The sequence below is a fragment of the Squalius cephalus genome (assembly GCF_949319135.1).
Source record: "Squalius cephalus genome assembly, chromosome: 6".
Lineage (NCBI taxonomy): Eukaryota > Metazoa > Chordata > Actinopteri > Cypriniformes > Leuciscidae > Squalius > Squalius cephalus.
Window position 1 is genome coordinate 45,202,981 of NC_137127.1, and position 18,040 is coordinate 45,221,020.

Genomic DNA, 18,040 nt, shown 5'->3' on the forward strand with positions numbered 1-18,040 from the left:
CCTCAGGCGTCCTGCTGTAGGTGTAGTACTTAGTAAGCAGCACACAGAGCCAAGAAGATTGAGATGTGTTCTACTGATGCAGAGGAACGGTGATTTGCGGTTTAATAATAAATTCAGCAGGTTGTATTTCAGGGAAAACTGACTGTTTTACAACAGCAAGCAGATCCGAGGGCCTTTAAAACCCATCAGCAGACTATTTCCTGGGAATTTGCATAAGGAGCGAACGCAGAAGCTTGGTTTGTCACTATAGGAAATGTAAATTGGGGAGGAGACGTTTGATTGTGTCATACTTTACGGTACATTTCACAAGCTCTCCGTGTGAATGTATTTAATGTCTCTCAGGAGGCAAATACTTCTAATTATGAGAGATCTGCAATTTCCAATGAGACCCCTAAAAAGTGCTGTCATTGCTGTTAGTGCAGCCTCTCTTTCCAAGTCAAGACAGTAATTGATGGCTGATGGGTGATACGGATTTAATAGCATCAGAAGCTGATCTCAGCGTATTTCTCTACAGAACGGAGCGCTGTGCATTTTCCCCTCAATTTAATTCAATATTGCTTTTTATGTGGCTAAATTTACACCTTCAGAAGTGATCTCGCTTCAAGTTCCTGCTTCCAGTCTCCACAGAGCAGCCATTTGAATCTTTGCCAGTGAATGACCTGTGGCAGAATATTGATTTTTACAGCATCCATCGATATGATTCATGTTCGCTCCAGAGAATTCTCTGTGACATAATCGTCATGCACCCTCTTGCTCTCAGGGCACTCAACACCAGCAAGTCCATTTTCTATTTTAAGTGTTGTTGGCTCCGAAAAGCATATGTGTTTCAAACTGAAAGGATTAAAAACAGCATGTATTTTTGTGGTTGATTGGGTTTATATAACTGAATCCACTTGTTTAGAGATGTATCACCCATTGTCAATTTGAAAGGGCATCCCGATATCACCTATATCTTTTCGAGTGCTGTGTGGTATGCAGTCCAACCTATTCCCAAACTCTACCACGGGGCTATTACTGCAGCCATCACTGTAATCTACAGCAATGAGGCTTGAAAGAGGGATGTGCTTTAACATATTGCTGAAGAAAGGAGTGAAAAATAGACTGGACTGGACTAATGGCTTTTAAGTCCTTGAGCCTGCCTGTTGAAATCACTGTGCCAGAAAATGCCAATTATTGCCTGTTGCCTCATTGGATCCCATTCACTTTTAATAGACCATGAAGTGTCTCTCATTTCCCCTATTGAGGAGAGAGCAGCAGACGATTATGGTGCAATGTGTTTTATCTGCCCACATACAGCTTTTAATTTCTCTAAGTGAGTGGGAGACAGAAAATGGGCAGGATGAACCAAAAAACAAACATTTAATAAGCCATCAAAAACAGACTGTGCCCAAATCAGCTGGACTACATTGGAAAGTTGTCTTACCAAAAAGATGATGAGATATGTTATGTAAAAGGAACAGCCTATGTTGACACTACATGATATAAGTGGCCAGTTATTCACCTATTTTTGACCTAATTTGTTTTCTGTTTGGAGACTTTGTGTTGAGATAAACTCATCTCTCATCAAATAAACTGGAAACTCATCAAATAAACTGGAAATAAAAACCCCAAATGATATGTTTAATATCTCTGTTGTTTATTTTAGATGTCACAGAGATTAAATGGAGAGCAAACAGAGACTTTCGTTTAAATCTCCTGCTCTCAAAATAATCTCATGCTGGATGTCTACTTGAGAGATTCAGAAGATCATACCGTGATCCCAAAAGTCTGCAATCAGAAATTTCTCATCAAATTCACTCAAAATACAAAATAATAGTTATCCTATCCCATGTTAAAGGGGTGATGAACTGAGAAATCAAAATTTCCTTGAGCTTTTGACATATAAGAGATTATCATACTATAATAATATCCTGTAAGTTTCAGAACTGAAAACTACCTTGTTAGTCCAATAAAAGCTTTTATAGACATCAGGCTCAGCAAACGACTCGTTTTTCAAAGTGGGGAACTATGACGTCAAAGAGGATAAAACACCGCCTCCACAAAAGAAGATCAACGCCTACTTCAACACGGCCTGTTTAGCCCCGCCCACCGATTCGCCCAAACATGCTAAATAACATAGGACGACATGATAATTGCTACCGGATCGAGCTACTTCCAAGCAATAAACATGCTGTTTACTAAATATTGTGCGTGCCTGTTTGTGGAAGAAGACAGTCTGCATAAGCTTCCTTCGGATTCCAGCATGGTTAAACTTTATTAAATCAGTCAATCACAATTTCCCGACACGGATCTGCCAGCAACATGTAAGTAACCATGTGTACTCTAATGCCTGATCTGCGATCAGTGATTTCTGTGTAATTATTCAAGTTCAGATATTTCTCTTAAAATCGTTCAATACTGTTTATGCATCAGTGACTAAACGATCAACTTCACATAATTTCTCGTAGTATTATGAAAATAATCTTTTTTAAACTGTTATTAAAATATATACAGAAAGCGATCAAAGAACGATCCCTATTCAATCGCCCAAGCTGTCAATCAAACAGCCAGCCCGGTCTCACCCCAAAACGTCATGTACTGACGGGTCTTGACCATACGGCAACATACGACGAAAAGGGTACCCCTAAAACGTCCATATGAGACGAAGACATAAGCGCACCAGCAGCGCCTCCTAGCGGTACCCTAACGCATACCTAAACCTACCCATAACCCGAATCGTCACATGTGGACGTTTTAGGGGTACCCTTTTCGTCGTATGTTGCCGTATGGTCAAGACCCGTCAGTATGTGACGTTTTGGGGTGAGACTGTGTTAAAACAGCACAGCGCGAGCCGCGAGAGCTTATCTGGACACTTACCAAACTAGTGATGAAATAATGACACTGTTACACTACACAAAGAAGCTCTTACTGTGTATTCACATCGTGTTTGCATTGTGATTTGTAAGCATTTGTGAGAGTGCAAAAATTGCGTTGCAATGATAAGATCTTTATTCACGCGATAAGATCTTTATTCACGCGATCAACAGACTGTCTGTCATCTGCTCAGTCAGTGCTCATCATGCTGCAACCTTTCATGTGATGGAATAGATTTAAATATAATGCTTTAATTGATACTTTTCACGATTTGTTAATCTCGTTAGCTGTAATAGTAAAAACGTAGTAAAAGTTTTCGAGAGAGTTCATATAATACTAGCTATTTCATATGCAAGCATGTCAGCCAATCACAGCAGTGGGCGTTTGCACTGCAGTCTCACAGCAGACACGCCCCTTAAAACAGAGCGTTCAAATCTGAAGCTGAAATCAGGCTTGGAAAAATGGCTTTTATTTATAAATTATGACAATTTTTGATGTAAAAATCATACTAACATTATAAGGGCACCCCAGGCAACATTATAAAATAATAAAACAATCCAGTTCATGACCCCTTTAATTGTACTCTTACTGTATGTTACAATTGTCAGTGGCAGTCTGATAAATCGTTCAGACTCGTACTGAAAACTCCATTAAGTCAACCTCTGGGCAATACAATTAACCTTGGCAACTGCCAGGTTACAATTTAAGGCCTGTAATGTGAACATAGCCAAATCAAGCACTGTTTATGGTGTCCGCCAGTCAAAGCAAATGAAGCTTACGGAGTCATTTTAATGGCCATTGACTTGGTTCGATACTGTGTTTATTCCTGATGAGAGATTGATGGGTTTGTTGCAGGCGGCATCTATTGCCACTTAATGCCTAGCTGCAAATCTTGAGGTCTTATTTCTCAGATGGATGCAGAATATATGCACTGGCTTCTGAAGACATTACTGCTTCCTTTATCAAGCAATATGAATACACAGTCATTTGCAAACGCTACTTAGCAACATGGACTCTACCGCAATGCATTGCTCTGACCCAGGCAGGCTCTTATTTTACATACGTCATATCATAATATAATTGTTCACTGAGTGGGGCACACTTAAAAGTCACACACACACACACAAACCCTCAATAAAGCAAGTAGGCTTTGAATGTGTGAGTTTGAAATCAGCAGGGATTTACTTCCTACAGTGATCCTGTAATAAAGTGAAGGAGCAATCCTAGCTAGTCTTTATGCAAGCTGACGCCAGTCAAATAACAAACAATGATTAACTGTGATCTAGAGATTCAATCCACCCACCTGCATCATTATCTGAGCTTGGCCCATACAAATGCAGTTCTTTATGAACCCAGATTTGTGTATTCTATCAGTATGTTCGGCATGATGCACATTTCATCTCTCATCTGGACACCTCTTAGATTAATATATCATTATATAAATCATGCATGGTTCACCCAAGAAATGCACAACAGAGGATGTCAGAGAGAAGAATGGAATAATTCTGTCATTGATCACAATGAATCCCTAAGACAACCCACGTCAACCAAAGCAAACAATATAAAATAGCCCTATTAGAGTTAATGAATCCATCAGGACAGGAAAGGATTAGTCTGTATGTCGGATCGATGGAAGGGGGAAAGGGCCGTGAATGGAGACGTGACGCAGTGATTAATGGTTCGAGGGAACAAGTGAGTGTATCTGCCTGTCGGCTCAAACAGAGCAAATGATTGAGAGAGAATGTGATAATTACATACATGACTGTTATTTTCCTCCATTAGGTTTGATTCTGGGAACCAAAATAGATTCAAGGAACCAAAATATGGATATATTTTGTAGATAGCAGGGATGGTACTTGAGTATTTAGATTCTAGATTTTAAAAAGATTTAAGGTAAAATTTTATTTTGATCGTCCGCACATCAACTAGCGTATTCATTAGATTATTAGTAGACTGTCTGCTTAATATCTGCTATCACTTTATTTTGATGCTCCCCAACAAACTAACTGACTAACTTTGCAAATACATGTCAAATCATTCTACTAACCTGAACTCTACTAATCTAACAATCTACTAATACTGTTTACATGTACATGCAAATTAATGAGAGTTAGTTGACATGTAGTTGTGGACTATTGAAAAAAAACAATAACTAAATTTAATGAGACAAGCTCTTTTAAGTTTCAATACTGACTTGGTACCCGCAAGATCTCTGACTGTCATGTCGCTGCTTTCAAACTTTACATGTGTATTTGTGTATGTATGGTTTGATTTCTACATGATGTCTAATCATTTTGTGGAGACCATTTTATTTTATTTGTTTATTTGATTTAAGCATTTGAATTTGAATTATATGTATTTATTTATTTGTTTAAAATGATTTTATTTTTTTAATTACATTTTAAAAAATATATGAGAGATTTCTTTACTAATAACGTGGCAGCAAAACTGGATTAGTATCAGCTACTGAAATTTTGATGTTGTAAAAATCTTAGTAGATAAGGACATTTGACATTGCTCTTTGAGTGTTGCTTTCTATGGATTTTTTTTTTTTTTTTTTTTTTTGCTCTCCCACAAAACGTTGGCTTTGAAGTGAGCAGCACAAATCCGAAAGCTACTGTTTGGATTACTGATGTGCCAAGTGTAAATAAAACAATGCATCAAAATCGGAATCAGCATTCTGCTGTGCTCTTTATGTCCAAGCATGCTTGTGCAGTCTCCCTGTCTGGTTATGTTTGGATATTCACGTTTACACCAGCAATCCACACAATGCATATTCATGACTTTTATTTGTTTGTTTGTGGCAGCATTGAACTGATGTCTTTAATTAGAAGCAGGAGCAAAAGGACGAAGAATGTGGGGACCGATACGAATCAGCCTCTTTTGTCTGCTGATTTATTAAACATATTGTTTGCGATTTCTCATTTTAATCAATGTTCTCCCAAATTGAAACAGCACTGAATGAGAGAAGCCTCTTCCATGAATAGCTGAGTAGGCTGATATTGAAATGTGGAGCTTTGAGCTGTTGTAGTCGCCTCTTTTTTTATGTGTGCAGCTGCTAGCTTGGAGTACGTAGTCGTAGATGTGTCAATTTTCTTTATTGGACGCAGTGTTACTTGTTGACGCAGGCAAGACTGATAAAAGGAGCAGCTGTGCAGTTTTATTCTGTAAAGTGTCATTCATGTAAAAGCAATGCACCTCCGCCCTTGTACCCGAAGCTTGCTTTTAAAGTGCTCTTTTGTCTAAAGCACGGGCTCTCGGCAACTCGAAAAAAATTACATGCCATAAAAAAAAGAGAGACGGAGAGAGCGCAGGACTTCATTGAAATTCTTCATGGCCCTCTGAGCGCTGGCCCGCCATTGATCCGCATAAAGAGCTAGATGGGGCTGGCTCGCCTCGGATTGGGTCGGCCCTCGGCTCCCGGCCGTGACTGTTAAACTGCAGCTGATGTGCCGTTAAGTGCCGCTCTCTGTCTCTCTTCTCATAATCGTGAGTCCCGCAAGCGCAGAACCTCTTCTCACCTCCCAACCCCCACCCCGGCTTCAATTCACCCTCTCTTCCTCTTTGACCACTTTTAAAGCTCTTCTCCCAGTGTTTACACTGCCAGGGCCCAGCTCCCAGGAGCCTGATAATGACAAACTCGGGAGCGGAATGGATTTATCAGGGCTCAGTTGCCTATTGGGGTCTAATTAAAGGCCACTATCAGTGCCAAAAAGGCACAGAGCAGCAGCCACCAAAGGTCAGAGGCAAAAAGACCTGTGATCTCTAGCGGAATACATATTTAATTGTAAGGATAAGCCCAGCAACTGTTTTTAAAGAGGCCAACTGGGCTTTACGTCATGCTTTGCACTGGAAATATCCCAGGACGCTTGGCAGAGCTGCATCTGTGATAGAAAAATGGAGTAAAAGGTTGAGTTCCCCTTTATGCGACCCATCGAGTTTAGGGAATCATGCTAGAGTCTCTAGGCCTTAGTTAATCTACACTTTTCAAAGTGATGCTCACACCTGCTCTTTCCAAACATGGATTCCATGCGCTGTAATCCAGGAAATCCAATGTAAATGTCATAAAGAGGCACCAACTGTTTCTGATCAACCTGACTATGAATAAGTTCATGATGTTCAACTTCTGTAGGTGGAAGGAATGAGAATCCAATGGTTGTTAGCTTAAACAATTAACCAAACAAGCAGCACTTTGCTAGTCTAGAAGAGCCTCACACTTCACAAGCTATTAACAGTTACAAGTACTTAAGAGGTTATATTTTAGTTGCTCTTGTCCTTCTGCGCCTGACACCAATTCAACAGTTTTTAAAAAGCAATCACACCCTCTGGCTTAAACTTGTGTACCAAAGTCAGATTTAATTACAAAAGCCTTGTTTAAAAACCAATTTGGTTATTTGAGCGGCAGATGAAGACCGGCTGCTAGTTGAAGTGTAAAATTCAATAAAATTAGCTGGAGCTGTGGACACGTTTGCCTCTCGCTCAGTCACTAGGGTAAATTGTTCGCATTTTAAAACAAGCTTATTTGACCATAGAACGACTGTTATGAATGTTCATGCTGACACTGACTGGCTTATGCAGGTTAGTGCTAGTGTAGCAGATGACGCTTAGTAGGTTTGGATGGTCGACTGGCATGATCTTTCCTGTAATGATGGTTAAGCAAGCAGAACCTGATTTCACCAAGTGCAATATGTTCCTGGATCAACATTCCAATCAACCAATCATATTTGAAGGATAGATTTACAGTATGTGTCAAGTTTAGGCTTACAACCAGGGTTAGGTGATTCTACATCAGTATAATTCACCTATAATTTCCATCTGATTTTAGGCATAAGTTATGGGTATGGTTAGGTTTAGGGGTAGGGTTATGATAAAATTTTCGGACAGGATTGTTGTTCCACACACAAATCAGAACATGCATCTTTTGGGGACAGTGAAGCTTGTCAACTGGCATTGTTTCATGTAAACTTGGTAAGGATCATGATCCAGCATGACCGTTCTTGTTAAGTTAGTAAAGTTGCTTGATTAGCACAGCCTTTCCTGTGAAGTGGTTAGCAACGTGATGTTTAAGCTACCAGCGTGGTCTTTCTGGTGAGGCTAGTTAAGTTGGTCTTTCTTGAGGAGACGGTGAAGCTTGTCACCTGTCGTTTGTATGTACCTGGTTAAGCTTTTTTTGTTAAGCTAGTTAAGTTGGTCGACTAGGGCTCAAAGACCAGCATGGTCGTTTTTGTGAAGATGTTTAAGTTAATCAAGCAGGATGGTCTTACAAGTGAAGATGAATGGTTAAGAAAATCTACCATGACGTTCTTTATTTTATATTGTTGATTGTTAAAACTACGTAAGAAGCTTGATGGGTAGATTATCATCAAAATCATAACATAAACTGGTAACATTTTCAGTAGAGTTTGTTAAATAACACTAAACTCCTAGTGACTTTATTACCTGCAAGATCTCTTCCGACGCCCAAAGCGAGGCCATCTTTGATCCACAGCACAACACCATGGTATCCAGGGATGGAGCAGGGTAGCGTCACAGGCTGACCAGCCACAACTACCAAGTCCTGAGGCTGCTGTGAGAACACGGCATTCACTCCTGAAACAAACGAGACAGAAAGAAAGAGTTAAACATTAATGTTTGAACTACAGCCTTGTACTTGTGCAGCTCTTGTCTCATACTGAGGTGTCTTAAACACATCAGATCCATTATGAAATGGTTAATGTTACATGACCTCATTTGAAAAATGTATGCATTGAATAACTCTTAAGTACTCAAGTGTGATTAACACGCAATGTTGAAGTGCACTAAAGGCCTCTCTTCAGCCTGTCAACATTGCATCTTTCACACATAGAAAAGTACATGAAGCAAATGAAGTTAAACTCCATTAGAGATGAGTGGTCTGAGAAGGCTGTCAGCAATAACGCAAGACACCTCTTAAAGAAAGGATTCACGGATACGAGAAGGAGTAAGAGAAGGAAAATAGCTGCTGTATTCCTGCATCTTTCCACCGGTGGGCACAAAGATACCAGCACCTGTCACTCGGGCGGTCCAGGTTTGACTGGTTAGCATTGGCCCCAAAGATTTCTGTCTCCAAAGGGAATCTAGTTAGAAGACAAATGTCTTGTATTTCAAACTCCAGTGGTACATATTGCATGTGTAGTCACAAACACGCACTTTCAAAAATACAATGGTTGACATCAGCTATCAATATTGCAATGAGTTGTCTCACCGGAGAGATGACGAGTTTCTTGCTGGCAGTACTGATAATAATGGGAGTCACACTGGCAGTCATGCTGAACTCTGCAGCTGTCCCTGATGTGTGCCTATCTACAATTGAAGAAGATGGCTCATATTTCTCATTCCACTTTAAATCTCAGTGTACGTCTTAATCAATACTCATTTCTGTGGATACCACCCTCTGTTTCTTGATGTACTGTATGTGTGTGTGTGTTTCTAACTTAGTTATACTTTACTAAAAAGAAATGTCCCCAGAAATAAGCAAAATATATGACAAAACAGCCTTTGGAGGATGTTGATCCCTTACAATAAAAAAAAAAAAAAAAGTACTAGGGCCGGTGCCACTGTACAGAGATGGAATAAGATGGTAATATTATGTTGCTCCATATTATTCACAAAATATGATTAATATTCCCAAATACAGGGCCAAAAACAGTATACAAATAGTAAAGTGGTTTATAAAAAAATCCAATACATTAATAAAATAAGCTTTGCTTTTCCCCCCACCAAATTTTAATATTCAATTCAGATTTGTATAGCACTTTTCACAATACACATCATTTCAAATACATGAGTCTACATTACAATTTAGAGTGATCTGTTATCTGTTATAATAAGAGGCAATGCTAGAGTTTAGTAATGGATATTTTTATTTTCTTCTCTTTTTTTTTTTTTTTTTGCTTTACCTTTGCATGTCAAATAAAAAAGTTAATCTTTTAAAATGAGAACATTTTCTTTTCCGCTCTGTCGAGCAGTTAATGAACACAAGAACCTGCCGTATGTGAATGCACACTTCTGATCGGTGTGTTGTGGACATGAAGCTAATTATACAAGGTTGAGACTGACTCATTCAGACGCATATGAAAATATGTAATTTTGCACATCCCTATTGGAGTTAGGGTCAGCCCGTACTCTGTAGTAAGCAATTACCTTTATTTGAAAACAGTTGGAGTCTATATGCAAATTCTCTGCTAGGAACACATCTGTGTGCGAATCTGTAAGAAATGTGCTAATACCTATAAAACATGACATTTTCTAGATTAATGTTAAATTAAACACACAGGGAGGAAATAATTAATTGCCAGAATCCAGAAGGATGTCTTTAATGCTGTGAATTCCATGGATTAGTAAACAAATCAGTCATACCTCTGTCCTGCCTCCAGTAAAATGTGATGAATGGCTTGTTAAAAGCTAAACATGAGACCACAGATTGATTTATACAAATTCTCCCTGGCGAAACCCAACGTCTGCTGCTCCAACAAGCCATTATTAAATCAACAACTGCAAAGATGCACTATGAATTCTTGTAAATATATTGGGCTGTTCATCTTTGAAGGCTAGCAGGCTTGCCTGGACAGTTCAGCGTTTCTCATTCTGCGCTGTAAGCTGGTTTATTTGTATGAGTGTGTTTGTGTGTGTGTTTGCTGTGAAGGTCCTCTGTTGATTACTCAGGTTCGCTTGCAGAGACTGTAGAATAGATGTAGGAACTGTGAATCGCAGCAGACCCGCTTCCAGGCTGCCGAGAGACATCAGGTTTCTGCTTGTCTTGTCACATTATAGGAATACTGAGTGTAGATGAATGCTTCATTGTTCTTCTTTCTTTTTTGCTGTCTCTTCCACTGCGAGATGTGCATTATCGTATCGTCCATTCTGTGCAGTAGCCGACTGACCCCTGTGCTGTTATTGCGCTCAGTGCACTTGTTAACCTCCGACATCTTAACTTCCCTCAAATACCCACTGCACAAATGAGTTTGATTAGGAGAAGATTGACCCTCTCTGGTCTTAGATTCCAACACATTGCTAATTATTATGATGAACGCTGATTATTTTTAATATGGCTAATTAGAATAACAAAGTAAAAATGTAGAGATTGCTTTTTTTATGAATCCCATGACCTCTGTCTTTAATCCACAATCACAGACGTGCTTTCATTTTAGAGATGCCAGAGAGGTGGAAAATAGTGATTTGCCACTGCATGAGACAGAGACAAGAAGTTTCCTCACCCAAAGTATTTATAGCAGAGAGTTCATTATGGGGTTAGTTCTAGCATATTTAATTGTTAGCCAACAATGCTTACTGTTAGTGCTCTGAATCCTTTAGTCCTAACAGTAGTGGCATAGCCTGCTCTTTGGTTAAGAAATGCCTGTTTTAGTAGTCGGAACATAACTGTTCGGAAATGTTCAAAAACAGGCAATTTTAAAGTATGTGTTTCTCTTTGAACTGACTAATTCATGGACACAAGTAATACTATGTTGACGACTGAGTAAAGGAGAGATCTACATTTGGTTTTTGATAGTTTAAATGTGCTTTGAACTGCATTCATGTTAATGTTTAGTTGTATTGTGAGCATGCTGTTATATAGTATGTGGCAATATTCAAAGTGGATGGCAATGACAAATCATAAATGTCAATTAATGCCTTTGATGTTGTGATCACAATTATTAATGTTGATTAACATAATTTAGTCTTTGGCAAAACCTCAAAAAGAATATCCATTTTCGTTTTGTACATTATAATGTCACAATGGCTAAACTGACTTGCAGAAACTTGCACTTTATCCGTTATTGGCAATAACATGAAAATAAATTATCCTGTCTGTCAAAACTTTAATAATGGTGCATCCCTAATCATAATGTCTGTTTTTTTTTTTCCCCAATTGAACAGCCCTACTATACTGTACTACATCAGTTCATCCCCTCAGTTTATAAACCTCACTCACAGATTCTTAAATTGTTCCCTCAGTTTAACAAAATACGCACAGATTAATAAATCATACCCCAAATTTCCAATCTGTGCCCTCAGATTTGTAAACCGTAATAATAATGTACTAATAACAAAGGACAGTTGTATTTTTATAAGCAAATGTTAAAGGGGTCATATAATGGTACATGCACTTTTACAAGTTGATTGCATTGAAATGTCTGTTGGCAGTGCCTGTACACAACCATCCTATCATGATTAAAATCCATCCAGTGGTTTTGTTTTAATCTCCATATATGTTTGACCATCTATGAAATCAAGCCGTTCGATATTGTGACGTCATAAGATCGTACGCCCCTCCCGCGATTGTGATTGACAGCCGTGTTTCAACACAAGACCCGCCCTGAGCGAGCTGTGACAGCCGTCGTCATAGTAGTCCGCCATTGTTGATATGCTGGAGTAGAATGGCGTCTAAGCGATTGTGGTGTTCTGTTCTTAGATGTAATAAGGAACACAGCAGTCATTTGGATGTTCCTAAATCTGAGCCGTTGAAGATGCAGTGGCTGAGTTTTGTTTTTGAAGCGATATGCCCAAAGGATTGACGCGGGGATTCCCTCACGGGGATTCCCCACGATCGTCCATGCTTTCATGTTTACGCGAATCATTTCACACCAGACAGCTTTACAAACGAGAAAAAACGGATCGGTACCAACGTGTTACTGCTGAACCTCCAGAAGATGTGAGTGTAATGTTTTATTAACCTTTATATTAGTATTTATATTAATCTTTGCGAAATTTGCAAACCTTGCTGCAGGCTTCACAATGAATGCGTCTAAGGTTTACACTCAGGGTACATTACTGCATGTTTTCTATGTACGACGTTCTCAATATAATTCATAATCACACGTTTATAACGAATAACACGTGGTTATTGTGTTAGATACGGTGTACCCACAGAACAGAGGGGCGGGGTGAGCAAAGCTCATTATCATTTAAAGACACATGCACTGAAACGGCGTGCTGAAAACAGAGCTGTTTTTGACCAGGTAAAATTAGTGTTTTCTTACAATACTAATGAGAATTTTTAATTAAAGTATATTACAAACTTTTAATTTAGACCCTAAAGAATCATATTAGCTTGTACAAAAATGGCATTATATGACCCCTTTAACAAATATCAATATATTGTAACAAATGGAATAACTAAAATTTACTAATGGTACCTTATTTTGTAAAGTGTTCAATTTCAGAAACATTGCACTGCATGGTCTACCATTAACTGTCTTTTTCTATCTCAAGTAATAAAAAAAAGGGGTCTGCTACCATAACTATCAGTGTTTTCACTAATGGGAGTGGGAAGTCTGGTCAGGGAGGTTAACATATCCTTCCTAGTGATCTATTTGCAGCACTGCACCACCTGGTTCATCCACTCGGACAGCAAAACACCGGCCTGCTTTATTTCCTCCAAACCACCTCAAGCGGCAGGGAAACATATGTAGGTCAGTGAAGAGGAGGATGTAGAAGAATGGGTGATGAATAGGGAGGGTTGAACTGAGGGGCTTAAGTTCACCCATTACGGTGGAGGAATTCACAGGCGTTTCTCAGCGACACTTCGGTCGCATCTGGCAGTATTCCGCTTCGATGCTCATGTAGCCGTCCTCAGAGCAGACCCTTCCTCTTCTCCCTCGTCTTCTCGCCGTTCGAGGCTGCCAGCTGCACAGCCAGCCGTGCGTGGAGGAGAGTGAAGCGGAGGAAACAGATTCTACTGCTTTATAACACCCTATGAGTCCTCTAAAGCAAACCTGGTTGAGAGAAAGACAATCGAACAAAAACTGTTCTTGCTGATTATGAACGATTAATGCTAATGTTCGAAGTACCGGAGTGGGTGGGAGTGACACTAATCCTCTTTATAAATGCTTTATTTAGAGAATAATCCTGGTAAGATGCAGTCTTTTGAGATGTATGAGCTGGTCAGGTGTAGCATGTGTGTGTTGATATTCCGGGCATGAATCCGGGCGGATCTGTCAGTGGGGTCTGTTACGACTGCAGGCAGTGCCTTGAGGGGCTCTCCTCCCTCCAGCTGCGTACACACACTTCAAATTGACCATGGCGTGTTAGACCTGAATGCTTTTAAACCTGAATCTCTTCATTTGCAGGTACAACTACACAATTCAGGTTAACAAGTTCTGAGTGAATGGAGTGTCTGGACAGCAGTGCCCTATTTTGTTTTTTAACAAATTGCATCAAATTTCATCCTCGCCCTTCCAGGCTACATCATGCGTGGTTGGGTCGGGAATGTCTTCAAGTGCTCAATGGAGGTCATGTCGCTTCGAATGGTAGGAGTTTCTCCAGCCAGACTTCCTGATGTTGCGTAAAGTCAGTCAGTCAGAGTAAAGCCTACCGGGAATTCACAAACTCCTGGGGGTTCGTGAGGGAACTGCAGGGGGTTTGTGAGTTCATAAGAGCTAATAATGAATTACATCTAATGTAAAATTAAACTGAATGGGGCTGTGATTTAATTAAATAACTGTATAGTCTGATTCTCTGCGTGTTAGAGAGAGAAGCGCTCAAGGGTTTGAATGTTGAAGAAATTAAGACATAATTAGTATTGTAACTTAGTAGTCTATTATTATAATTTACAAATATATATTTTTTTATTTTATAGTGCAATTATTCATTTATAAATGTATTATTATTATTAATACATTTAATTGGGTTCCTACAACACTATGTGAATGTAATGTGGACTGAGACACATGTACATGTAACATGTTACTGAGAAAAATGTAAATGTAAAAAGAGTGGACTTTAGAGTCCAGATACAAAATCAAGATAAAACACGTACTAAAAAAGATAAAATAATATACGTTAGTGAAATATTAACTCAAAATCTATACTTAAAGTAAATATTTCACGTCTAAGGGATTTTCGGCTGACCCCTGCCTCACTAGATTGAGAGGTTTTTTTTTTTTTTTATGTGTCAGACGGTCAGAGAACGGGTGATAAATTATAAATGATAGTTTTTCATGTACATGTATGTCTTCTCATAAAAGGAGACAAACTCTGAGCATGTGATTGCAGAACATATAGCTAATCAACAACCCTTCTGTCAGTAAAACATTTAGGATATATAATGTTATATTAAGCACTTTTTTTTTTATGAAAATATGGTGATGAAACTATTTAATGTTGAATTAATGTGTGAATATCATTACTTTCTTAAATGCAAAGTAAGTGCTAGAAAATGACGCAATAGCTTGAAAAGGCTATTTAGTTTTTTTTTTTTGTTTTTTTTTTAGACTAAATTTGTCAGGAATCCAATTAAAAAAGTTATTTTGTCCTTGTAGAGTATATTTTGTTTTCCACAGATAACATTTGTAGGACACTTTTAAAAAAAAAATTGCGGAGAAATAAAGTAGTGATGCGTTTAGATTTATCAAACCTGACAGTTGGATTTTGACAAACTTGGAAAATGTATAACAGCGGCATTTAACCAGGCACTATTATTAATACCACACTTTAACAGTGTGAATGGATTGCCACCCATTTACATCATAAGGCCATAAAGAGTGCTATCCCTTTAAGAAAATAGCAGCGAGGTCGATTGTTATTCCCCAGCAGGGAGTTAATTTGCATTTATGCCTCATGTAATATTTGTGATATGCCGTTAAGAATGTAAAAAAAAAAAAAAACAACAACTGTCATATCCCCTTAACCACCAAAACAACATTATCTGAGTGTCAATGCATCAAGATTGAGTTGATTTACTGTTGGCTGTTATAATGATGATGTGGAACAGATGGCATGATGCCACAGCAGGGGTGTTATTATTACCTTGCAGGTTAGTTGACTATCAAAAATGCTGTCTGAAAAATCATTTATGCAATTAAATATCTGTTGTAATTGGATAATTATGAAGATAATTGCTGCTTGTGTATGTATGTGAGCTGTTGCACATGGGAGAGTAATGAATCCATCCATCCATCCATCCATCCATCCATCCATCCATCCATCCATCCATCCAGCTGTCCATCCATCCATCCTTCTGTCCATCCATCCATCCGTCCGTCCGTCCATCCATCCGTCCATCCATCCATCCTTCTGTCCATCCATCCGTCCGTCCATCCATCCATCCATCCATCCATCCATCCATCCATCCATCCATCCATCCATCCAGCTGTCCATCCATCCATCCTTCTGTCCGTCCATCCATCCATCCATCCATCCATCCATCCATCCATCCATCCATCCATCCATCCATCCATCCATCTCCCCATCCATCCATCCATCTCCCCTTATTCTATGCATGTTTTCCCAGACTAAAAAGTAAATCTGTTTAGCCAAACCCATCAGCATCCTCCCTCATTCTCACTCTCCTTCTTCTGTATGCACTTGTTCTTCACACCTTGACAAGGTTCAGCAGTCCCTTTAGACGGATTGGATTATGGGTATGCTTGTTTAAGTGAGGGGAATAGACAGACTCAAACTGATGAGCCAGAGATCATTATGGTCTCTGTAATGTTTTCATTTCACTCTGTGGTAATTTGTTTACCCTCCAACAGCACTGGCAGTCCACAAACCCCTGCTCTATTTCATCTGGCAATAACAGAGATGTGACGGCCCGACGCTCTCAAAACTCACCCTCTGTGAATCATGACAAAAATTACTCTCAGGGCAGTATGGCATAGCCACTCGAAGAGACTAATCAGTGGCTCTACAGCACCTTGGATGGGAACACACACACACACACACACACACACACACACACACACACACACACACACGCACACACACACACTCCTAATCAGAGAATATTACCTCTCTCCATCCATTTCCCATATTCCCATTTCCTTCTAGCGAGGAAGAGTGTGTGTGTGTGTGTGCGTGTGTGTGTGTGTGTGTGTTTAGAGGATGCACCAGTGGAGTATTGCATCGGTGAGAGTCTTTGGCTAATGTTGCAGCCACAGATGTTTGTCTCCATTAAGATACTCTGTAATTAGGAATAGGAATTCAACGACTCCGGTTCTCAAACTGTTTTGTTTACGATTCTTTTAGTACTTTTAAGGAATGAATATTTGGCAATAAATAAATGCAATTCCATTGAGATAAATATGATATCAATTAAAACAATTCTTGCAAAAGGACTGTCACACAGACTGTCACAGTCCTTTTTGATACGGCATAAATGACGTAACTATATATTAAACAACATTACTAAACAAACAAACAGTGTATATTTTAATTTATAATATAAAATACTACTGGCAAAAATGTGTAATGTGTATCTTTATCCCAGTGTTATTTGTAAGCTGCATCTATTTGATTCACTAAAACAAACCGGTTTATAAGATTCATTTAATCTGGAATTGGTTGGACAACACTGGTAGCACTGCATGTTTTTGATTCACTAAAAATAACTGGATCATAAGAGTAATTTTATCAGGAACTGGTTGGACAGTGCTGCCTTTGTTGTACATTTCAGATTCACTAACTCAAACAGGCTTATAAGAATCATTTGTTCCGGAATCGGTTTGCAGTGATTACACTGTATGTTTGTGATTTACTAAACATAAATGTTTCGTAAAACTAATTCGTTCAAGAATCAGATTACAGTGGTTACATTTTATGCTTTATGATTCTCTTAAAATAACTGGCTCATTAAAGTATTTGGTCACACTTTAGTTTAGGAAACACATATTCACTATTAACTACAACTTTAAATAAATAAACTCATAATTACAGCTTATTAATAGTTAGTAAGGATGTTAAGTTTAGGTATTGGGTAGGATTAGGGATGTAGAATATGGTCATGCAGAATAAGGCATTAATATGTGCTTTATAAGTACTAATAAGCAGCAAATATCCTAGCAATATGCAGGCTAGTAAGATTTGGTCCCCAAACAAAAGTGTTGCCAAGTATTTATTTTTTTTTTTCAGGTTTCAGACTACACTGTTTGAGCTGTATATTTTTGATTCACTAAAAATAACCAATTCATAAAAGTCACTAATTCAAGAATTGGATTAGAGTGGTTGCACGGAATATTTTTGGGATTTACTAAAAAGTAGTAAAAGTAATTTTACGGCTCATTAAAGTAATTAATCGGAATTAGACTACACTGGTTGTGCTGTGTGTTTTAGATTCACTGTAAACAACTGAATGCCGTCAATGGAGAAACAGTATTAAGCCTGCATAAAGCTGCAGTAGTCACGGCCTCCACCAACAGGGACTGACTTCCCATCCATATCTCCATATATA

At 38.8% G+C, this 18,040-nt stretch overlaps 1 protein-coding gene across 7 annotated transcripts in view; it reads right to left on the reverse strand.

The window, feature by feature from the left end:
- The window catches only part of kirrel3b (kirre like nephrin family adhesion molecule 3b), a 199,505-nt gene that overhangs the window by 67,675 nt on the left and 113,790 nt on the right, over positions 1-18,040 (reverse strand). For all 7 annotated transcript variants that reach the window (XM_079873360.1, XM_079873358.1, XM_079873355.1 and 4 more), the window contains exon 2: positions 8,293-8,442. In XM_079873360.1, the coding sequence (XP_079729486.1) occupies positions 8,293-8,442 (150 nt within the window). The remainder of the gene's footprint in view (positions 1-8,292; positions 8,443-18,040) is intronic.